The sequence below is a fragment of the Sminthopsis crassicaudata genome, chromosome 2, assembly GCF_048593235.1.
Source record: "Sminthopsis crassicaudata isolate SCR6 chromosome 2, ASM4859323v1, whole genome shotgun sequence".
NCBI classification, from domain to species: Eukaryota; Metazoa; Chordata; class Mammalia; order Dasyuromorphia; family Dasyuridae; genus Sminthopsis; species Sminthopsis crassicaudata.
The window spans coordinates 531753773-531778788 of record NC_133618.1 but is presented as its reverse complement, the minus strand read 5'-3'; the positions used below and the strand labels follow the sequence as shown (position 1 = coordinate 531778788).

General features: G+C 36.1%; 1 protein-coding gene across 2 annotated transcripts in view; it reads left to right on the top strand.

Moving 5' to 3' along the window:
• Positions 1-714: 714 nt before the first annotated feature.
• The window catches only part of MYO1E (myosin IE), a 223413-nt gene continuing 199111 nt past the window's right edge, over positions 715-25016 (top strand). Inside the window, exon 1 of one of the 2 annotated variants that reach the window (XM_074294635.1) lies at positions 715-1172. In XM_074294635.1, the coding sequence (XP_074150736.1) occupies positions 1170-1172 (3 nt within the window). In that variant the 5' untranslated portion in view covers positions 715-1169. Of the gene's footprint in view, positions 1173-24110; positions 24205-25016 lie in introns of those variants that run through there. The other variant, XM_074294637.1, reaches the window with a different exon arrangement.

Below are 25016 nucleotides of genomic sequence, written 5' to 3'. Positions count from 1 at the left end.
TTCATTTTGCAGAGGAAGAAACTCAGGCAAACAGGTTAAGTGATTTGCCTAGGGTCACAATGATAAAAGATCACAATTGAACTCAGGAAGATAAGTGTTTCTGATTCCAGGACTGGCACTCTCTCTACCATAACACCAAACTTTCTATATTAATAGTCCATTACTAGTACTTTTTGTGGCTATCAGATATTCTGTAAAAGTTGAGGGAAAGGGTGGGGAAAGGATAACGGTCACCATTTTTTTATTTTCCTTATAATCCTAGACCTGAGGGAGAAGAAAAAAAAAAAAAAAAAAAAAAAGGATTTCCTCTGGGTTTTTGCCATGACTCTGATCTTTTTTGCTGATAAAATATTTTTCTTCTTTTTCATTGTTCTGGACTAGATTGCTTCTCTAACTTGGAAGATAGCACAGCTCAGACTTTCATACTGAAAGAAGTTTAAAGCTTTTCTTTATCTTATTTCTTTTTTCTGGAATTCTTTCCTTTTCTAAAAGTACCAAGTCTAAGAGCTTAAGTCAACAAAGTTCTTTTGAAGCTGAAGGGGAGGAGAAAGGAAAAGGCCAGAAGACTACAGGATCCAGAAACCTTTGGAAACCCTAGCTGCTCCATGCTTGTTGGCTGCTGGAGTTTCCCTGAGGAATGACGCTACGAAAATAAACCCTGATTCGTCAGGGCCGAACTGAATTCTCCATTTAAGGACAGATTGCCTGGACTGAGCAGAGCCTTAGCCTGGGGAGTACATAGTGGGAGAGTAAAGAAAGAGGAGGAGCTAGGCTGGCGGCGGAGCTGCAACTGCCGGGACTGCCCCTTAACTAGCACTTCGAGTTGGGAGGCCGGAGGAAGCTCTAGTGTACATCTGATTCCTCACTGAGCAGTTCATTTCTATGTAGGATGAACAGAGTCTGCTAAAGGAGAGCAATCCCCTTCCCCCTTCCCTCTCTAACCTGCCCTGCCGATCCTGCTTGGATGGAGTCCCGCGAGTGTTCCCATTGACTCCTTTGAGTGTCTGCGGTATTGGAAGAATACTACTTTTTCTTTCTTTCTTTCTTTCTTTTTTTTTTTTTCTGGCGAAAGGAACCAACTTTTGAAGTTAAAAGGAAAATACATTTCAGAACCTCAGATCCCCCAGCAATCGGATTGAGGTGGAGGAGCGACGGCAACCGAAATCACCATGGTGAGTTGGCCGGGGCTTGGAGCTGCCGGCTATGCCGGGGTGGTCAGGGGACCTGGGACCTGGGAGCTGGACCTAGCTGTCCGGAAGAGAAACCCACCTTGCCGGGCCACTTACTCGTCCGTCCTAGAAAACACACCTCGGCCGCTGAGTCCATCGGCCCAGGGAAAGGTTGGGAAAGAAGAGATAGGGGTCCCGACTCCTTTCTCCTACCTTTTTCAACAGGTTTCCTTAACCAAGAGTAAACAAAAAGTGCTTTAAGTAATTTCTCAGTCTCCAAACTTGTGTGTGTGTGTGTGTGTGTGTGTGTGTGTGTGTGTGTGTGTGTGTGTGTGTGTGTGTGTGTGATGTGTATTTGACTGTAAGATTGGCCGTCTGCATCTGGCCGCAGACAGTTGTGGAAAGTGTGGGGCTTGAGCGGGAGGGGAACAAACCACATGTGTTTTCCAAGGGGCACTGCGGGCACGGCCCCTGTCTCGGTGCGTGAGTCCCCTTTCTTCCTGTTCGAGGGTGGGGAGGACCCGCACTGACTAGTTGCGTTCTTTCCTTCTTGGGCCACCTCTGCCCAAGGCGATGTTGCCGCCTAACCTCAGCCCACCCTCCCCGAGTTCTGGGCAGGGTCTTTTGCTCCAGCCGCCAAAGAGCCGATACGCCTCTTCTTAGAGGCGGCTCTCGTTTAGAGCCCTGATTCTTAGTTCCTTGGGGACCAAGATGGGCTTCCTAATGCTGGCTGGCATTTGCGATGTGGAGTGGGAAAAACAGTCTGGAGGTTGCTTTTGTTGGCCTGTCCTGGAGAAAGAGAAAGAGGGAGGAAGAGAGAGTGAGGGTGAGGAGACAGCGCCACCGCCACTGCTATAGCCTCGGCCACAAAGGGAGGAGGAGGAAGGGAGGAACAGGTAAAGAGTACCTGCAGATCTCCTGTTGGGCTCGGCTGATTGCGCCAAGCGAAAGTGACCGACTGGCAGAGTCAAAAATCCTGTAGGTTTAAGAGAACCAGGGCTGGCAAAATCTCTACTCAGAAACACAAAAATAGCTGTTAATATTTATTAAACTACAGCCTCGCTGCCCAATTCCCCATAGCTACAAGGTAACAGCTCTTCTGTGTGGTATAAATAACCGCGAAAGTTTTGAAGGCTCTGCCTTCATGCTCAAATTTTGCCTGCCCTTTTTCGAATTTGTGGTTGTCGCCCATTCTCTCCCCACCCATAGACACAACACAACAGAGTCCTAGTCAGTCAGGCTTTTCTTGGGTCTTTTCCCTTCTTGAAAGCCCTAAAAGAAAAGTGTTGGAAGGGGAAGGGGGATTAAAAAAAAAAAAAATTAAAGACTGGAAAGGCTACAGAAAAGACTACTGAGAAAATACTGAAAGACTAAAGAGACTTTATAGTTTGGTTATTTGCCTTACTGAAATAAGCTCAGGAAACTTAAATGAGCTGAATTCGTGTGTGTGCACTGTGTGCTTTTAACAATTGTAGAAATGGAGATGAATGAAAATGATACTTAGTACAGTAAAGTACTAGTTTAAAAATGTAGACTTTGTAACAAAGGACAGGGAAGTGTACAGATGTCCCATAGGGCCTACACTTGCTACTTGTCTCCTACTGTCTTGGAAGTCCTATTTATTTACAAAGATCGATCTTTCTCTTGGAGAGAACCTCTCTAATCTGAAGGGTGCACTCCAGAGTCCATTTTCAATTGACAGTGAAAAATAGCATCATCTCTGTCCCTAAAGAAAAAGACATAAAATGCACATCATTTTTTCTTCAATCATCAGGGTTCAAGAAGTTGTTTAACCCTAAACTTTGGAAACTGTAGCTTATTTAAGTAGAGGGTGTGTTTGGGATTTGTGCTTCCTAGTTGGAATTGAAGTTAAGATAAATTGATAGTTCTGCTATTTAGGAATTTCTAAAATTGATTTCTACAAATCAGTCTAAAAATTTGGGCAATGAGATTATGATAAAACATATTCTCTCATAATATTTCAATAGTGAGGGAAAATCCAAAAGGATGGATGCATTTTTAATGTTCTAAAAGATGTCCCTAAGAGTGCCCCCCAAAAAGTTATGTACATCGTTGGATAAATTGAGGCGATCCATAAACAGAGTTGCAAAAGAAGGATGTTATGGCAGAAAAAAAAAAATGATATTTCCAAAATTCTGTAAATTATTTATTTTAAGTCTTTCATTGTTTAGGAGTATGACTTACCTATTAGTGGGCACTTTGCCATGGACACAGATGGGCATGTCTGTGGGCAGCCAAGAGACTATCTGTGTATCAGATATGGTTGTTGAGGCCAAGGTTCTCTGTCAGGAAAGTTGAAACAGCTGGCTGCCCTGAAATAGGAGATGGGCCATCACTAAATCAACAGTAATCTAGACTAATTTGCAAAAATAAAATGGATTTTTTTTGACTACCATGAAGAATTTAGTGTGCTCATTTTTATAAAATGTGGAATTGCGGACATTCATTATTAAGGGGAGTGGACTTTATTCTAATAAAAAAATATGATATTTTGTTTACGTTGGATTCCATGCCAACTTGGGCACTGTATGTGGATTATGTCATCTGATGCTAAAACCTCAAAATGCACCTTTGTTCAGCTGTGCACAGCTGCACCCTACTGTAATTTAGGGCAGGAAGGGAAGAAGCATAGGGTGGAAGTGGTTGAAAGTTAGGACGGAGACTATAATTGGCATAACTTCAGCCAAGATCTAAGATAATACCCGAGCTGGATGATTTTTTTTTTTAAGGGAGGAAATATAGCATGGACCTTAGTCTTACACCTCATCAGAAAGTAGCCCCACCTGTCCTGACAAAAACTGATTCATTCCTGACTCATATGGAAAATAGCCATTTTAGGGCTTAGAGGTCTAAGAGACTTTCCTTTAATATCTCTGTATTGATGATTTTTCCAGCTTATTAATTTTCTTTGTTTATGAATATTTGATGGCAGAAATCTTTACCTCTGCATGGCAAATTTGAATGTAGAGCTAAAGATATTTGCAATACTATAACAGCATAAATTTTCTGGGAAAGTTTAAAAATCCCCTTTGGCTTCACCAAGTGACTATTTAAATCTAGGATTCTTTCTAACATATAAATTTCCTCAGAGAGACCATGTAATATGATGGATGATAGAACATATCAGACTTAGAATTAGGAAGAACCTGGGTTTAAATGATTGTGTGTGTGATTATAGGCAAATCACTCGACCTTTCTGAGTTTCATATTTTTCCTCTGTAAAATGGGGGGAGGGGAGGAAATAACACCTATATCCCCATCTTCAATGTTAGGAAATTCAAATGAGAATGCATGTAAAGATACAGATGTCCCAGAATTGGTTTTGTTTTCTTTCTTACCATTGCAACCACCAATAGTTATACTTCTTTGACCTTAATCTATTACTAGAGCCTTATGTACATAAGTAAACTTTCCCCGGGTTCCCAGAAATGGCAGTTTGATTTTTTTTTTTTTTTTTTTTTTTTTTTTTTTTTTTGTTAGTGTTGTTCTAGAGGCTTGAGTAAATTAAATACAGTTGAATTTTTTAGGTCCAAATCTTTTGTCCATACTTCTGTAACATCAGCGCATTCTTATAATATGCTAAAAATCTTAACAGAACATATAAAAGATAACCAATGCCTGGCAATTTACAGGCAAAACCCCAATTTTTGCTTTAAAAAGTCTTTTGGAAATTGTAACTCAAAATATAGTTTGTAATACTCTAAATAGTTGGTAGTTTTTTTGTGAGGTGATGTAAGAACCTAATTAAAACATGTCTGAATCTAGCAATCATAAGCTGAGGTCTATCTATTCCAGATAGAGAAATATAAATTGTTCTCTTGTAGATTTCCTGTTTATCTCTCCCCTAGTAGTTAAAGTTAGGGATTTTGTTGGTTGATGGTAGAGCTACTGGAAATCTATATAGCATTCTACTCATTTTAGAAAGAATTCCTGGATGAGGTATGATTAAAACTTTGAGGGGATTCAAGGAAGGGAAAAAAAAGAGGTAGTTTGGTCAATTATAGATTCAGAATCCATTAATTATGAGTAGAAATACAGAAGTACTGTAGTAGGAAAAGTGGGAATAGGATCCATTTTTAAATGAAGAGAACAGAGTTTATAATGTTCAATGAAGAGAGTTTTTTAAGGTCCTAAAAATCAAGTTTGTGCTCTTTGTGAACATGTCCATAAACATAAACTATCAAAGCTTTTCTTTTTAAAGAGGCATATTTAGAGAACTATTTAGTTCCCCTTCAGATCTCAGCCTACTTTAGTGAGGAGAGACAGAATAATCAAAATAGATTTGCATGAGACCTTATAATATATTCAATCAAAGGATCCAGAAATGAATCTCTAGTTAGACCTTTCTAAGTCTGACCTGAAGTTTTGCTACAGTCTATTATATCAACTAGATAACTATCACACAAGAATTTACTATCAAGTCAAAGTAAAGTAGAAATCTAAGACTCAGGTAAAACAGAATGTGGAGGAAACTATACATTTATTATTATTATTAACAGTTATATTCTGTAATGGAAATAGCTTTGATTTTTGAGCAATTTTATCTTTAAAAATTATCTCCCATAACCAAAAATAAAGCTATTGAAATATTTCATTATTAAATGCCTGATAATGATTTTAAATGACTATTGTGCAACTTTCTGATAAGATGTTTATAGAATGCTAGAATTGGAAGCTATCTTAGAGATCACCTAATACAGTCAACTTAATTACAGATTAAAAAATTGAGGACTCAAGAAAGGCAAATGACTCAGCCTACATCACAGTTGGTGGTAGAAAGCCAGGACTAGAAACTAGGTTTCTTGACCTTCAATATATCTATATTACATATTATATCACACTTTACCATCCCTATGCAAAGTCATAGATACTAGAATTTAAGTGAATAAATTAAATAAATATTTATTAAGTGCCTGCTATGTATCAGACACTGTGCTTAGCATTAGGGATGCAAAAAGGGGCAAAAGGCAGCCCTTGCTCTGAAAAAGCTTATAATCAAATAAGGGAGACAATATACAAACATATATAGAGCAAGCTATTTACAGAATAAAAAGGGAATAAATAAGAGAGGGAAGGCTCTGGAATTAAGAAGAATTGAAGGTTTCCTGGAGGAGGTAGAATTTTAGTTGGAACTTAAAGGAAGCCAGAGAAGCTAGGAGCAGGAACGAAGCAATTGGAATGGAGGACAATTAGAGAGAATGCCTTAGAATCAAGAGATGTAGTGGTTTCTTCAAGGAACAACCATGAAACTATCATTGAAAATATATGTTGGGAATAATGTGTTAAGTAAGTGGATGCAGTGGATACAATGCCAAACCTGAAGTAAAGAAAACTCAGTTTCCTCAGTTTAAAACTGGCCCCTGAAATTTCTTAGCTGTGTCACCCTGGGCAAGTCACTTAATCCTAATATGACTAACAACTCAACTATAATCACAAGGTTTATAAAAAGACTGGAATTATAGGAGAGGGCTAGGTCTTGAATTTGAATACCAAACCAAGCATTTTGTGTTTGTACTTGAAACAGGAAGCTACTAGAGTTCATTCATGACAATGAACCTGAAGGGAACTTTGAGACTATTTAGTCCAACTTCTCTCCTCTGTTTTGCACATCAGAAAACCAAGGCCCAAATCATTAGTGTAGTCTTGGAAATGAGATTTAAATCCAAATTCCCTGATTTTAGAGCTAGAACTTTTTCCATCACTTCTTCCATACTGACTCCATGTTGAGCAGGTAACTTCTCATCTAGTATGATTTGAAGGGAGGAAGAGTGCTGAAGGTTTCTTTGGTAAAAGGTATTAATTATCACTAGATGGTCCTAGAAAAATTTCCTGGAAATACAAGTCATGTAAATGTCACTTTAATGTTTATAAAAGTGCTTTATTCACAACAGCCTGTTGAGATAGATAGCATACATACATATATATTCCCCCCCACACACACCATTTTATAGATGAAGTAATTTTTCTTCATTTTGAGTGACAAGAGCCAAGTCAAACAAAAATTTCTTTCCTGAAGTCCAGCAGTTTTCCCACCACATACTGTATTGGGAAGGGTAACTTTTAAGAATTACTGATTAGTTTGTTAGGTAAGGAGTTCTATTTTCAAATGTGTTTCCAAAACACATTCCCTGTGTCTCTGTCTCTGTCTCTCTCCTTCTCTCTGTCTCTGTCTCTGTCTCTGTCTCTCTCTCTCTCTCTCTCTCTCTCTCTCTCTCTCTCTCTCCCCCCCCCCCCCGTTTCTGTCTCTTTGTCTCTATCTCTGTCTCTTCAGACCTTTTGACCCAGGATGTGGTAAAAAGTTAACTGATTTTATATCCATTTTGAGCCTCTATACTTATAAAATGATATAAGTCTGTATCTTATATGATACCATCCAGATTATAGGTAGAATAATGGGTTATTGTGAAGAATCAAATTTATCTTGTTTCTTAGTTTTTAAAAATTCAATTTTAAGTGAATCTATTCCCATAGTTCACAGAATCCTAGAATCTGAGTTTAAATGAGTCCAGTTCTTTATGTGATGCTTGCATCACTTTTGTAACATCCTTGATAAATGCAGTATTACTTGACAGCCAGTCTCTCTGATTGTCACCTGCAGTGGAGAGAACTCTACTTCATTAAGGCAGCCCATCCCATTTTCTGACAATATCGATTGTTAGTTTTTCAGCAGTTTTTCGTTTGTGTTGGATCCTTCATGATCCCAGTTAGAGTTTTCTTGGCAAAGACACTAAAGTGGTTTGCCATTTCGTTATCTAGTTCATTTTACAAATGAGGAAACTGAGGCAACTAATGTTTAGTGACTTGCCCTGAGTCACACAGCTAGTGAGTTATGAGGCCACATTTGATCTCAGGAAGATAAGTTTTCCTGACTTGAGGTCTAGTACTCTGTCAGCTACAACACCCAGCCACCCCACTTGCTAGGGTAGCTTTGTCCTTCTTGAGCCAAAAGTTCTTTCCATAGACCTTCTTTCTGTCCACCCATGCTAGGCCTACACTCTGGACCTTTCTCCTTAGGGTTATTTTGTTCCCAGAGTGCAAAATGAAAAACTTTTATTTTTACTTACTTCCTGACTTTAAATATCAAGTTAATTCAAGGTCTGTTTTAGAAACTATATATAGAGCTAGAATAGAAGGTTAATGTGAACTGAATGAAACTTTCATCTAACTTCTTAGTATTTACTTTTATGAGTTTTCATGAGAATGAACTGAAGAAATTGCTGATTACTTTCTCTCATAATTGGAATTCTGTAATTTATATTTGATGAAAATTTGTAAAGTCTCTTCATCACCTTGAAAGGGATTAGAGTATAAAATCCCACATGAATGGGAAGTATTATCACATATAATAGAGATTATAAAATTATTCATAATTGGCTATTTTTCCAATTTGAAATCCTCTGCTATTTTTTAATGAAGATGTGGCTAATTTATTATTGTGCCTTGCCTTTTTGTGAAGACAATATTTACTTTTAAAAATATGTTTTTCATTCTGGCTTCATTTTTTTGGCATCTTATTAATCTTGCTGACTAAGACTTGATATTTACAGAACAAAGAAGAGGTTTCCAAATATCAAAAGCATTAAAAAGTCTCAGCTTCTGGGCACATTTTGTGCTATGTTAAGCAGATTATTTTTTCAAACTTCAATTTCAGCATTTGATGTGGCTGACAAGAGGTTTTGCTACTGCATGACTTTAGGAACTTTGCATTTGGGCAAATGTAGGCTATGATACTCTCTTGTCTGCTTCTCAGGGACAGCCATTCCCTAGAGAAATAAGATTGAAGGAGTTTGAAATAGATTATATGGCGTGATTCTAAAGTAGTGGAACTGATTTTTAAATAATAGACCAGAACTTTATATATAGTCAAATGAATATTATCTTTCAAAGCAATTACTTTGGGAAACTGCCTTGGTTTTCCTGCCACTACTTTCAATCATCATTAGAACTCCTATAGAATTGCCAGTTGCCTTCTGAACTGTTTAAGAAAAGTAGTCTAATTATTTTGTATGAGTAGCAGTGTGTATTTTATCCTATTAGTATCCTGTATTTTGGCCACTTACCTAATTCATAACACTAACTTTTGGGTATTTCTAGAATTTTTAGAGTCTGAAAAACTGTGATCATGGAATATATTCAAGAGAATGTGTGATAGATTTTGAAAGCAGCTCTGGAAGAGGAGATTCTCCCCCTTTCACCTCCCCACCCCCAAAAAAGACATTTTGAATAATGGCAGCAGTGTTGTAATGAATGTGTAACACTTGGCTATGGCAAGGGAGACAGGACTCATTTGGATTTGATTTATACTGGCATTTGATTTAAAAATCTATTCACATAGCCTTGTGGTCATCAGATATTAGAACTAGATGGGACCTTTAAAGATCATTGAGTCCAACACATTTAATTTAAAGATTTAAAAACTTAATTTGAACGTGACTTGTCCAAGTTCACACAGCATTTATTTTAGTGACACAACCAGAATAATAAATTGAATCTCCCACCATTGCTGTCTAAACTAGTATGAAATCTTAGTCCAAGTTGAACGTGAGCATTAGACCAGGTATTCTGCTATAGTGAAGAGTTTCAATGAACTAATTCTCCAACTAATAAGTGGAAGAGATGACACAGAGTAGAGTGCTGGACTTAGGAGTTAGGAAAAAATCCAAGTTCAAAACAAGCCTCAAACACTTCCAGCTTGTGGAATGACCCTAGGCAACTCACTTAAACTCTCCCAGTCATAATAGCACCTCCCTCTCAAGGTTTTTGTAAAGTTCGATATAAATGTTAGCTGCTATAAGAGGACTTAATAGGAGAGAGTTCTCTCTAGGTTTGTTGTTGTTAATTCAGTCATGTCTGGCTTCATGAGCCCATATGGGGTTTTCTTGGCAAAGAGTGGTTTCCCATTTCCTTCTCTACTTCATTTTACAGATGAGGAAATTGAGGCAAACTGGGTTAAGTGATTTGCCCAAAGTCACACAACTATGTCTCAGGTTGAATTTGAATTCACAAAGAGGAGTTTTCCTAACTCTAGGCCAAATGTTTTATCCACTGTGCCACCTAAAATTCTCCCTCTACTCAATAATGAGTCTATAAGTTCACCCCGGGCAGAGGGACAGGTTTCTTTGTGCTCAATAACTGGTATTGTCCCTGATGTGCAAATGGACCTTCACACTTTGTAGCATTGTTCCCAAGGCAGCAGACAAATGTGTTGGAGCGGAGGACTGTTTAGGCTTCCAGCCTCAATTAGGTAAACATGAATCTAATTTAAGCCAAGACTTGAAGAGGGTTTCAGGGGAAGAGGTTTATTTCCCTTCCTGTAATTTGGAGGTAGAGCCCAGAGTTGAGCAATGAGATCATGTATTAACATATCAAGCATATTAGATACTGAAATTGTGATTCAAGGAACATCATGACTTTTTTAAATAGTGTTTTATTTTTCCAATTACATGTAAAGCCAGTTTTCAACATTCAATTTTGTAAGATTTTTGATTTCCAAATTTTTTCCCCCAAGACAGAAAGCAATCATATACAATCACTTTAAACATTTACACATTAGTCACATCATGACTATTGTCTTTTTTTTTTATAATTCTTTTAAAGATTTATTTTAAACTGAACACAAAATTTTTAAAAATAGAAATCAGAAAAGAAAGCCAAAAAAAAAACCCAAAACAATATTGTCATGTGCCCAGTAGACTAGGGAGGATTCAAAATGTGTAAGAAATTTTTGAAGTTTCCATTTCAAAAAAGTATATATAATAATAAAAGAGAGCATATATTCATGACTGTCCATCTTTTCTTTGCTTCCTTGTAGATAATTATTTTGTTCTTTGCTGTGTACTTTTTGACTTTATTTTCTCCCCTACCGAGAGAGGTACAGTTAAACACCAATATTTTAATATTATATACATCATGGCTATTTTCCACTTAAAAACATAAACTTAAAAATTTCTTGATCCAAGAAGTCTGTTAGATAATACATGGAATTTTCAGTTTATAGGCTTTGTAACCATTCCTGGTTGTTGTTGTTGTTGTTATTTGTTTAAAAAAAAAAAGTTTTTTTATCTTTGCAAAGGTATATATTTTAGTAATAACAGCATTAGAAATAGTATGTATAAAAGACATTTTATGATATAAATTCTCTCAGGCAGAGGGATTTGCATTATTTATTTTTTAGATTTTTGCTAAATTTTTCCTAATTACATGTAATGGCAATTTTCTCCTTTTTTTTTTTTTTTTTTTTTTTTTTTTTTTTAATTTTGAGCTCCAGGTTTTCTCCCTCCTTCACTGAGGTGGTAAGCAATATGATATAGATTACACATGTGCAATCATGCAAGACATATTTCCATATTAGTCATATTGTGAAAAAAAGGACATGGACCAAAAGAAAAAAAATGCATACACAAAAAGAAAGTAAAAAATTATATGCTTCAGCCTGCATTCACTCTCTCTTCAGCTCTTTCTCTGAATGAGAATAGTATTTTTTTTTTTTTTATTATAAGTCCTTTGTAATTGTCTTATATCATTGTATTGCTGGGAATAGTATTTTTATTTTTTTAAGTAGTAAGGTTTTAAAATTTTATCTGTCCCTCCTTTTTCCTCTAACAGCAAATTTTAAAGGTGATATAAGATAGATTAGACATAATGAATAAAGGCTAAGGAGGAAAAAATTATACTGCAATTGAGTCATTTTATATGAGAGAAAAATTGAACAAATTAGGATATCCAATAAAATCCTAGTTCGTCACTCTGGTGCCTGTAATTCAAGTTAACTTAGAACCTGGTTATGAAATGCTTTGCCTCTATGGAGTAATAATGTTCAAGCCTATAAATAAGGTTAAGTTATTTCCTGTTTCCTAGCAGGTAGGGGCAGACTCTTATCAAAGAACATTATGGATATTAGAGAGTATAATAATTCTCTTCGCATTACATATTTAACAGCTTTGTAACTCAGGAAGTGTGATATTTGACCAAAATCCTATTTTATCAGGTTTACTCTTCTTTTCCCTGATATGACCCCAAGACGAGGTAGTAGATGGGCACGTTTGTCCTTACTGACCTACATCTTATTATCTAGATAGTCAGCAATTTCATCAAAACCATTAGATTTCTTTGGTTTTAGTAATTGCTATTTTGATTACTTGAAGCAGAATTAGGCTCAGCCAGAATATGTGGTGGACCAAATTTTTCTCAGTCCTGTCTATGTTTCTTCATGAATGTCAAGGAATCCAGAAGTATTTGGCTTTCTACTAGCACCACATTTTTTGTAAGCTGTAGGTAATTCGATCTAGCAGATATTTTGTTCTGGTATAGACTCAGCCCTAGATATTAAAACAAAAACTGAGAAAAACATGAAGGAAAACTAATATTATTTACATAAAAATAATATGTTTTATACAGTATGTTTCCATGGCAATGAATAATACTTAACCAGAGAAGTAGCTGGGAGTCTCTTATGAGACAACTTTCCAATTGGTTAGAAAAACCAACAATTCTACATTATGTACAGATTATGTTGTACTGCCAGCATAATTTTAGGTGAAAAGTAGATGTCCTACTTGAGGAAGGAAGATGACAAACATTCGTGAATGCAGCTAGGAGGAATGGTTGAGGGATATTCTGCTTAGAAAAGAAAAGCCTTGGAGGGGAAGGTGATCACTCTTCTAATATTTGAAGGACTTGTGCAGAAATGTATACTTTCACATTGTCTTCTAAATAAAGCAAAAACAAAACCCACCCACTACTATGTCATCACTGGTTCAATATTCTAAGTGAGGGAGGCTTGCATCTCTTTAATATACTGCCTGTGGTCCCCTATCAGAATGTTTTGACTGAGATTCCCTATAAGAATGTTTTGTCACCTGCATTTATAATTGCAGGAAGTGTTAACTTTCAGTCAATAGTTAGTGAAAATATAGTGGTCATTTTTCCCTATTCAACTTTCCCCAGAAATCTAAGGGTCCATGGACCCTAGGTTAAGCGCAAGTATAAGTAAGGGAGGCCTATTAAAGTAGAGCCTTCTTCACCATTGAGAATAGAGGTAATCTTATCTTTGTCATGCTTTAGGAGGCTCTTTAAAGTTATAATTGGTTAGTTGGGTGGGATAGAGCTATATTTCACTCCAAACCTCCAAGCAGAAGTATTATATGTCCAAAGTCAACTGTCCTCCTATAAAAGTCATGTTTAAATGAATGGTGTATATGCATGAGTTTAGTTAATTCCAGGGCTGCTTTTACAGTCTGAATAGCTCTTATTTCTTATCATGATACTTAGTAACTGGAATACATGTGAGTACACAGCCATGGGCTGAAGTCAGATTTGAAGATGGCCTTACTGTTTTTCTCTAAGATTCCTTCTAGCTTCCAAGTGCTGGTGTAAATCTTAGCCTTGACCATTCACTTTTGAAATCCAACCAGATCCATTAAACTTAAGAGCTATTCTTCATTTTGACTTTCCCCAAAAGAGAGAGAAGCAAGAAATGAAAGACGGAAGATTTGTTTATTTAGAAACCAGAGAAATCTCATTCCTATTGAGGGTTCTGAGAGTTTACAAAGTGTTTTGAATGAAAGAACTTAAAGTACCTGTGCGGTATGGAAATGGTGAGGGGGTCACCATTTAATAAAAAAGCTGGAGAGAGCTCTAGAGAAAAGCAAAGTTTATTTTACATTCTCATGAGAAGGGCATCCGACTCTTCGAGCAGACTATCGAAGAGAGGAAGCACCTCCTGTGCCAGGAGAGCCCCTTTAATCCCTAACGCAAAACACCCCCTCCCACCACTGACTCTCATCCTGATTGGCTGAGAGCCTTACATTCTAAACTCGAGATCTACCCATGAAATTGAACTTGACCAATAAATACAAAGTTGCCCATATTTGGTTGAAATAGGGAGATATCATGAGAGGGGAACGCAATTATGCTCTTGACTCCATGTTCAGAGTCCTTCAGGCCTACTCAAACACTGAAGTAGATGAAGCCTTACTCGATTTTCACAACTGTCTTGAAAGATCTCTCCTTATCTCATTCAGTACCAAAGAAGCTTTCTTCTGCTATTTCAAACACTTCCTTCTACCTCAAATTCTACCTATTAAGGCAAAGGAGTGAAGAATTGTATACTCTACCATCTGTACTTTGTGTTTTCATATTTGCCACTAGACTAAATTCTTTGAAGACAGGGACTGTCTTTTTTTTTTTTTTTTTTTTTGTAATACCCTCTCCCCCTCCCCCCCCCAGCTCTTAGCAGACAGACTGGAACTAAATGTTTTTTGACTCATTTTTCCTGCTTGCCTTTAAAACAGTGAGGCAGCATCTTTTTCCTGGGTCATTCAATTGAACAAACTTTGATTACCCTGAATTTCAATGCATAATCTTTCTCTAATGTTGTATTTGTCATTTAAAAGAGGAATCGTTTTCATTTTCATGGTAAGAACATATTTTTAGAAAATAATATCTTATTTTCCCCTAACCACAAACAAAATCAATGCAACCAAAACTAGAAGGAAAAAAATTTTTTACAGCAAATATCTCTGATAAATACCTTATTTCTCAAATATAGGGAATTGAATCACACAATCATTCCTCAATTGATAAGTAGTCAAAGGAAAAGAACAGGCAATTTTCAGATAAATCAAAACTATTTGTAGTCATATGAAAAAATACTACAGGTGGAGATAATATCTGCCTGGGCTCATTCTTTAGAATTGAAGGGACCTTAAAGGTCCTCATTTTATAGATGAGGTTGTGAGGCCCAGAAATGGAAATATGCTTGTCTACAATGTCACACGAATAAAAGGAAGAACTGGAATTCTACTCTGGATTCTAACCTCAAATCTAGGCCTTTTTCTTTGGTGCCAAGAATACGAGGTTCTATAAAAAGTGAGCTTGAATTTTATTACTTAAGTTATTATTTCCTGAGTCGTTATTATGCCCCCAGAAATGGGATGTAGTTATCTGCATAAGCTATGTACCCTCGGGGAGGTTTTGCTCTTGGCTGTATCCCACCTTTCTGTGGTTAATCTAATCTTTAAAAGTATCCTGGGACTGTTATCTTTTGAATAAATGTAGTGGAGTCAGGAGTTATGTAAATAGTGTCATGCTGAAAATCTACTATGGGAAGTTACTCGATTATTCAGCCTAGTGAAATGAGAAGTAATTTGGTTTATATTAGTTTAAATAGAAAAAAGATTGGAGACTCTCAATAGAGTTTCTCCCTTTGGTTGCTGATGCTACTACCTGGGCCTGAAATCAAGAAGACTTGATTTAAGATCTGGCTTTAGACACTTCTTGGCTGTGTGACCTTGTTAGCCTCAGTTTCCTTATCTACTAAATGAGATGGAGAAGGAAATGGTGAACCACATCTTTGCCAAGAAAACCTCAAAATAAGGTCATAAAGAGTTTGGTGTGACTGAAACTTCTTAAAAACAAAAAGCTACCAATCTACTGCTTCTTAAAAGATTATGGGTTGAAATGAGTGTTGATAGAATTTGCAGGTTTGAACCTATCTCCAAGTCTAGGGGCAAAGTTTATTGTAATTGTAATGCTAATTGAGGTAAGCTAAATTCCAAAAGGATTTAGTAAAGACCTAAAGCAAGGAGACAAATTTATCCAGTTCTTCATATCACGATATGCTACTTTTCTGGCTTAGAGATAAAACTTAGGGGTGGTCTCTGGAATTTGGTTATTACTGACCAGCAAATTATCTGTCTGACAATCAGCAATATTTGTAGGACTATCCTAAGGCCAAGAGACTTTAGAATCATTGACAGATAATTAAAATGACTGCACTCAAAGGCCAAGGCACCTTAGGATTATTGCTATGCTTACCCTAGAAGCTTTACCTTGAACTATTGTTCATCCTTGGAAGCTAGTTTAAGGTGTACTGTCAATGGACATGGCGTCTCTCCTTCAGTCATCAGTACTACTTATTTTCCACTCTGGTAGATATAGCTGAAGTTGGAGCAAACTGTCAACAAAAAATTTCCATATAACTGTTGAGAGCACCACCTTCCTCTCAGTCCCCCCTCCCCCCCCCCCCCGGGTCACAACCTGTATTTTATCATCAGTTTTTCACTTAATCTCTCACCTCCATATCCAATGTCTCAAGTACTGCCACAATCGTGTTGATTGTGTCTTTGTGATTTCTCTCCCATATGCCTCCTTTTGTCATGACAGTGCTACAATCTGGTGCAGGACCTCATCATCTCATGTATCAACTATTAAAATAGTCTATTGGTTGGTCTCCCTCCTCACTCTAGTTCATGCTTTATTTGGCTGTCAAATTGATCTTCCTAAATTACAAATCTGACCTGCTCATCTTCCTATTCTGTTCATTTTCCTGGCTCCCTATCACCTCCAGACTCAATATAAAATCCCTGTTTGGTTTTAAATAGCTTGTTTTGTGTATATATGTGTTTGCATGTTGTCTCCCCTGTTAAGACTCCCCTCCTTTAGGTCAGAGACTGTCTTTTGCTTAGTGCCAGGCATTCTATAAATGTTTATTTAATGAATGAATAAAAATGCTAACTCTGATCTTTAGTATTGTGAGCTCACCTTTGTGACCTTGGGATGATAAATGAATAAAAACATTTAACGTTTACGCAGCAGTTTAAGGATTGGACTGCACTTAACATATATTCTCTCATTTTATCCTCATTGCTCTCTTATACAAGATAGTATTATTATTCATTCCCATTTTACAGATAAACAAAATGGGGCTGGAAGAGATTAACTGGCTTGCTCAGGATCACTTCTAATGTCTAAGGAAGGATTTAAGCCTGGATTCAGTTTTACTATACCCCTTAGCAGCCTGGGATACAGTTTCTATATAAGCAAAAACTTGCTGGACTAGATTTTCATGTAAGGTTCCTTTTAACTCTAGATTCTGTAGGGAAGAGGTAATCTAAAGATGGTATTAAGTCCCACCAGTTAGCAAATTGTTGATTGTATCCTTCCCACAACCACTTTTTCCTAGATAATTTTGGTTTGGTTGTGTTCTTTGAACTCTTACATTGATAGCCTTAAAAATTATTAAGTCACTAATTTCCAAATCCCAAGGCTGAAGTACTTTTGCTTAAAGCCACACAGTTTATCCAGGAAGTATCAGGATTAGAACTCAAGCCTCTGACTGCTTTGAACAACTTGCCAGCCTATTTTTACTGATAATTCTCAGTGGCAAAACATAAAGGTCCCACATTCCCACCCTCACACTACTAGTGGTAATAGTGACCTTTTAAAAATTGCTGTTATATGAGAACTTGGGCTCCTAGGAGAAAGAACCTCTTCCATCCTATGGTCAGCTGGCATTGATATTCGTATTATTCATTCATCCTTGCTATGCAAGTATGAGATTCAAGCCCTTAACTCTTGGCCCAGAACTATAGGATGTGGTGGGAAAGGAACAGAAATTCTTTTGCTGATACTAATTACCAGACAATTGCTTGAGGAGATGTGGATATGCTTTTCTGAGCAATTGAACTTTGACTTTCTGAATCTTTATTTGTGATAGCAGCTGAGTTTAAGTAGAACCTATCTAAATTAGGGGGTCCTTTAGAGCCATTAAAAACCATTAAATTCATTGGCTTTGACTACAGCTACTATCTCTCCTTGTATTGACAATTTAGGGTTAGCCGAATAAACAACCAGCTTCCCTAAGTAAATTTTGTCATCTTTCTAATTCCCTGAAAACCAGAATTTCCAGCTCAGAGAAGTATTTTTCTATTTTTTTGCTTGTGGAAACTTCTTGCATTAACATAAATGTAGCTAACTTCATATTTGCATTTCGATTAGACCTTTTTCAGAGTCAATCATTTAACAAAGATTTCATTGTATAAAGAAAGCCCTGTGTACAAAGAGCCTCTGGGGAAAGACTAAAGTTTTGGTTTCTTTATTGTTCAGTCTTTTCAGTAATGACTGACCCTTTTGGGGTTTTCTTGGAAAAGACACTGAAATGCTTTCCTATTTTCTCCAGTTTATTTTACACATAAGGAAACTGAGGCAAACAGGGTGAATTGACTTGCCCAGGGTAACCCAGCCAGATACTGAGTCCAGATTTGAATTTTGGTCTTTCTGATTGAAGGCCTGGTTCTCTATCCATTTTCTTATCTAGCTAAAGTTAGGAGCAAGTAATGGCTCATTTCCATTAAGTACTTTCTTTAGTAGCCCATCTTATGAATTCAGAAACTTGGACTCAGAAATTCAGGGACTGGCTCCTCAGAATTAATAAGAAGGGCATTAGAACTTGAATTCCAGGTCTGACTCCCAGGCCAATCCTTTTCCCATATTACCATTTAGATGAGAGGCAGCAGTAGAGAGCAGGCTTTGCAACAAAATAGGCCTGCATTAAGTCCTGTCTCTGACACATCTGTAACTGTGTGACTCTTAAGTAAGTCATTTTATCCCTCCATGTGCTAGTCAACCCTATAAGAGTCGCAAAGAAGATGCTTACTTGAATTGATAGTTTTATATAACTAGGAAGTTCTCTATACCACTGAAATCACAGGTCCCCTCAGTCCCTTAACATACATAGGTCTAAATGCTCCAAAGTGTTGGCATGAAGTTCACTTATATCAGAAAAACTTATATAGTTTCTTGAGCACTTTATGTATAGTAAATGAATTACATGTAGTAAGCCACTTTAAATTGTTGAATGCCTCATACAGATATCTTCCATTGCAATATATTTGCATTTGAAACATGTAGTGGTTTGTTATTCAAAATATTTTTTGAAATCACAATTGATTTTACCCCAATATGTTCAAATAAAATGAGGATAGTGGAGACAATTATACTTGGAGGGGTGCCTTGCATTATGTAATGAATGCATTTTTTTTGGTTTTGTTTTGTTTTACATTAAATTAATAAATCAAATTTTGTGCAGTAGAAAGAGTGATTTGAGCCTGGAGCCCTAGGCTCTGGGCTTGAATTCTATCAGTGTGGCATAGTGGAAAGAGCTGATTCTCAAGTCAGAGATGCTAACAGTGTGATACAGTGATGAGTTCCAGATTCACAAGATGAAGTACTAAGGCAGAGTGGGAAATGATATATCTGCCATGCCTTTCTCCTTCAATCCTGTTCTGGTTCATAAGCTGTGTGGCCCTGGGCAGATCTTTTGACATCTTCAATTCAGTGAACTTGGGCTGTGTCAGCCTCAATCTGGACATTTGTGGGCCAGACTGATTGACTTTTTTTTTTTTTTTTTTTTTAATCTCAACATTAAATGTTTCTTAAATTCAGTTTTCCCTTTTGTATCTGGAAGTTATTTAATTTAGGAATAGGAAAATAAGCCTTTCTCTGCATGGTCTTAGCCTAGGATTAAGGAGAGAAGACATATAATTGGATGACCTGAATAATGACTGGTTGAGAAAATTAATTATTCTCATCTTAGATTATGGACAGCACCATCTCAGTAATCTTCTTTTACTTCATTGTCAAAATTAGAATACTATAGGAAACTTACAAGTACATTCCAGGAACTGTGACAAAGTTGTTCTAGTAAAAATTATAATTTAATGCTAAATAAAATATTATCACATATGCCAGAAGTCAATATGCAGTCTTTAGATTGAATGCTAGAAGAGCAAGGATTAGATTAAATTTAAAGGATGAGGGATATATTTAAAATGATTTGGGCAAGAAAGAGAAAAAATTAGTTTATCTACTAAGTTTTGCAAGGGCAATGTATGATTGTAGTTTCTTGAAGTAACACAGGCTCTTTGGTAAGGAAACCAGTAGGTTGGCAGCTATTGGCTTTTTCCAAGGAAGTAAGGAGCTACCTGGTAGTGAGAGGTGGGGTGGAAGTACTCCCATCTTTTGTGACCCCTTCATCATCCACCCTGAAAAAAATGAAGTTAGCTTATCTTTAGAATAGACTAAGTAGATCTGATTTCAGAGTACCTCTGTTCTTTTCTCTACTTGCTAAATTTCTTTTCATTGTAGAGTCTGAGGTGAGAGGAAGGAAGTCTTTTGTTTGAGAACAGAGATAAAAGATGGACTGCAAATGGTTTGTTGAGCTAATACTTCATTCAGTCTGAGTTTGCCTGCCTTTTGAGTAGAAATGAAAGATACCAGATTCTTCTGTTTTGTTGGAAGAGGTTAGGAAAAATTTGAGGAAAGAAAGAATACAGAAAGAAGATACTAGTGTGATGAGAGACAAAATTAGACTCAATTTAATGATTTTCTCTACAGTGAGTACTATTTGCTTTCAACTAGGTGAAGACATATAAAAAGCATGCCTTGTGATATATTTATCATACAGCAGGCAAAAGCAGGAAACTGGCATGATTTATGAAGATATATATGTATATGTATGTTTATTTATAGATACCTGACTTCCCTAATTCCCACGGAATTTTAAAATTGAAATAACACTCTATGTAAAAAACTTCTTTACTATTCCTTAGATATACTTAGAATTATAGTTTCAGAGCTGGAAGAAAAGTTAGCATCTTTAAGCACTTTACTGTGTGCCGATCACTGTGCTAAGTAATGGAGGAACCAAAAAAAAAAAAAAAAAGATAGAATATAATCACTTCTGTCATTAAGTTTATGGTCTAACGAAGGTAGAGAACATGAAAATAACTAGGTACAAACAAGATATATAGGATAAATTATTAGATGATCAATAGAAGGAAGGCTTTCACATTAAGGGTGCCCAGGAAACACTTCTTATAGCTGGCACTTGAAGGAAGCCTGGAGGGACATAATTCAAAATAACTGAGTTGCGTGATAAAGTACATTGTTTAAGAAACTGAGTGTCATTAGATCACAGACTTTGTGGGGGTAAGGTATAAGAAGACTGGAAAAGTAGAAGGGACCAATTTATAAAGGGTTTGAATGCCAAGCTGAAAGTTTATTGAATAACACAGTAACATGGTCAATCCAGGACTTGAGAAAGATGACTCCAACAACAGAGTGGAGGAGTGTGATCATTTAGTATAATCCTCAAATTTTATAGGTAAGGTAACTGGCCCTTGCTAGGCAGCTAAGCCTAGGCATCATGCCTGGACCAAGAAATATAGAGTAGTGGGTCAGTGGAAGAGATTTAAATATACAATTCACAATAGTCAATGATAATAGTAATCTACTATTTGATAAACCTAAAGATTCCAGCTATTTGACAAAAATTGTTGGGAAAATTGAAAAACAATATGTCAGAAACTAGGTATACATCAACATGAATATGTTTGATAAGACCAAAATGAGTTCATGATTTAGACATAAAAGGGGATACTATAAGCAAATTAGAAGAGCAAAGTTTAGTTTACCTGTGAGATCTTTGGAATAGGGAGGGATGTATGGCCAAATAAGAACTAGAGAATACTATGAAATGTAAAATGGCTCCAAAATGATCCATGCAATCAATTACAAATACATGGATTATAAAATGTAATCAAAATATTATATTAAATTAAAAAGAGTTTGCACAAACAAAACCAATGTAACCAAAATTAAAAGGGAATCAGAAACCTTGGGGGGAAATTTTTATAGCCAATGTTTCTGGTAATAGCCTTGTTTCTAAAATATATAAAGAACCAATTCAAATTTATAAGAATACAAATTATTCCCCAATCAAGGCAAAGCACATGTACATCTGTACATATTTTCATATGAAGAAATTAAAACCAGCTGTGGTCATTTTTTAAAAGTGCTGTAAATCTCTATTGATCAGAGAACTGCAAATTGAAACTCTAAGGTATGACTTTACACCTTTCAGATTGGCTAAAATGACAGAAAAAGCTAATGATAAATGTTGGAGGGGATGTGAGGAAAATTGGGACACTAATGTATTGTTGGTGGAGTTGTGAGCTGATCTAATCATACTATAAACCAATTTGGACCTGTGCCTAAAGGACTATTAGACTGTGCATTACCCTTTGATCCAACAGTAGCGCTACTGGGTCTATATGCCAAAGGAGTCATAAAAAAAGGAAAAGGACCACATGTACAAAAATATTTATAACAATTCTTTTTGCAGTGGCAAGGAATTGAAAATTGAATGGATATCATCAATTGGGGAATGTTTGAATAAGTTATGGTATATGAATGTAATGGAATATTATTGTTCTATAAAGAAAGATCAGGATAATTTCAGAAAACCATGGAAAGACTTACATGAACTGATGCTGAGTGAAGTGAGCAGAATCTGGAGAACATTATACACAGTAATAGCAAGAATATGTAATGATCAACTATAATAGACTTAGTTCTTCTCAACAATACATTCTTTTTTTTTTTTAATAGCTTTTTACATACAAAACATATGCATGGGATATTTTTCAATATTGACCCTTGCAAAAACTTCTGTTTCAACTTTTCCCCTCCTTCCCTCCACCCCTTCTCCTAGATGACAGGTAGTCCCATACATTCAACAATATATTCTAAGAAAATTCCAATAGACTTGGGATAAAAAATGCCATTTGGAGAGAGAGAGAGAGAGAGAGAGAGAGAGAGAGAGAGAGAGAGAGAGAGAGAGAGAGAGAGAACACGAGAACAATGAAAACTGAATGTGAATCAAATCATAATATTTAAATTTTTTTTTTGACAGAGTGAGATGACAGAAGGGGGGGGCACAATATCTAGTTGGGAAGATTTGGCTTCATAAGTTCAAATTTGGCCTCAGACACTTACTAGCTGTGTGATTCTGGAATAAATCACTTAACCCTATTTGCCTCAGTTTCCTTGTCTGTAATATAAGATGGAGAAGGACATGGTAAACTATTCCATTATCTTTGCCACTAAAATAATTGAAAAAATCACCAACAACTGGGTGATTCGAATAATCCTTATGATTCAAAAACCTAGAAAAATGGAAGCTACAGGATTCAAATTCAGGTACTCAGGCTCCAAATGCACTATATTTATAATGTAACCACACTTGTTTCTTAGTAACCATTGTATGAATGAAAAAGTTTAAAAATTGAAACAGGTTGATGATCATTATTTTGTCTCCTGAATCTTCTGATTCATTCCCCTTTTAGGGGGAAAAAAAAAAAAAAAAAACAACTCAGGAGGAGAAATAGAAGACAGTTCTGAATGAGCTCATCTGTAAAGATTTGAAGCTAAGATGTGCAAAAAACAAATACAAAAGAACTCTAGTACTAAAAAAAAAAAAAAGTCACTTTTTAATCTTCCTGGACCTTATCCCTTCCTTAACACCTTTCCTTTAACAGTTCCCACTTAAGAAATTTCCTCTTCTTGCCAATTTCTCATGCACTTTGGACTTTGTGTTGAGGAATTTAACCGGATGCAAAGTAGGTGAAATTTGAATGTAATTCATTGTATAAGTCCTTTGGGGGAGGGAGGGGAGGGAGGAGGAAAGTCTGATTTCCTTAAATAGTTAAGTCAGGCTGAACTCAAATTAAGCCAAAGAAGGCAAAATTCTGCAGGTCCAGATGTGCAAGAAGCTTTAGCTCAGGTCATCTTGAGCTTTCTGAATATATCTTATTTGCAATATTGACTCTCAGATTGCAGGATGGGACTAGATGACTTGCCAGGAACAGAGTATAGATGACTAATGGCCTATCACTATGGCTTTTGTATATAAAAGAAAATAGAAGCAGGAGCAGCAAAACATCCTGCTAAACATCCTCCTCCAAACACCATTAATTGATGCACCAGGTTCTCTTTGTTCAGAGAGGATATTTTATGCTTCAGGTGTCCAACTGGAAATCTCCCTTTTCCTGATCACTTAAGAATTTACATATGTGACTTAAATTCTGAGGTGGCCATCCTCCCTTGAGGTATAGAGTTTTAAAGCTGTAGTGACCTACCAGTGAAGAACTGGCTGCTGGAGGACTTTACAAATTGAGCAGGAATGAAGACTGTCCTTATATTTTTATTTTTTGCTCTAGTATTTAACAAGTGGTATTCATAGGATATATAATGAAGTGAGGTAGGATCCAAACAGAATATTCATCTTCCTTCTTTCCAGGACCATGTTTGTCTTGGGAAACTTGATGCCCATCATGTCCTCTATAATTGAAGATATTCAGAATTTAGTTTATTGCACAACAAGGATGAGAAGGTATAAACTTTGGTATAAATTTGGTATAAATAGTTCTTGTATATCAAATAATCATGTAATTTTGTATGTATGTGTATGTGTATCTGCATGTATATGAGTTTATATATTGTGTGTATGAGAGAACATCAAAATTTAGAGTTTAGGGTGTTATCTATATATAATAAGAACATTGAAATTATAGTTTGAAGTATGTAGATATGTATGATATGTAACAGATCATATGTAATATATGCTATATCTATAGTTAATAATATATATTAATATAATAGTTAATAACAGCCCCAGCAATTTATGTTATATATATAAAGAATAGATATAAATAAAATTATATATTATCAATATATTTGTACATGTGTGTTGTATATGTAATAAAATATGGTATAATGTAATGTTTATACATCTCCACACTCCAGATTTCAGTGTTCTCTCTTGGACCTTCTTATCTTCAGCTAAGATTCTCTTTTATCTACTCTGTTCTATCTAGTATATTTTCATTTATATGTGTTGTTTTCCTTAGAATATAAGCTCCTTGAGGATTATTTTTGTTTTTGCTTTTGCTTTGAATTCCCAGAGCTTAGCCCAATGCATGGTAAATAGTAAGTTCTGAATGAATTGTTTTCTTCATTTTAAATTTTTTTGTTTGTTTGTTTGTTTTAGTTTATAAGCATTTGTTTTCTCACTCCCTTCTGTCCCCCATTAGGGGGAAAATTTTTTTTTTCAAACAAATATATCCAGCAAAAACAAAATCTCACATTGGCAATTTCAAAAAATATTTCATTTGTCATTTTGTTCAACCATTCTCCATTTTGCAG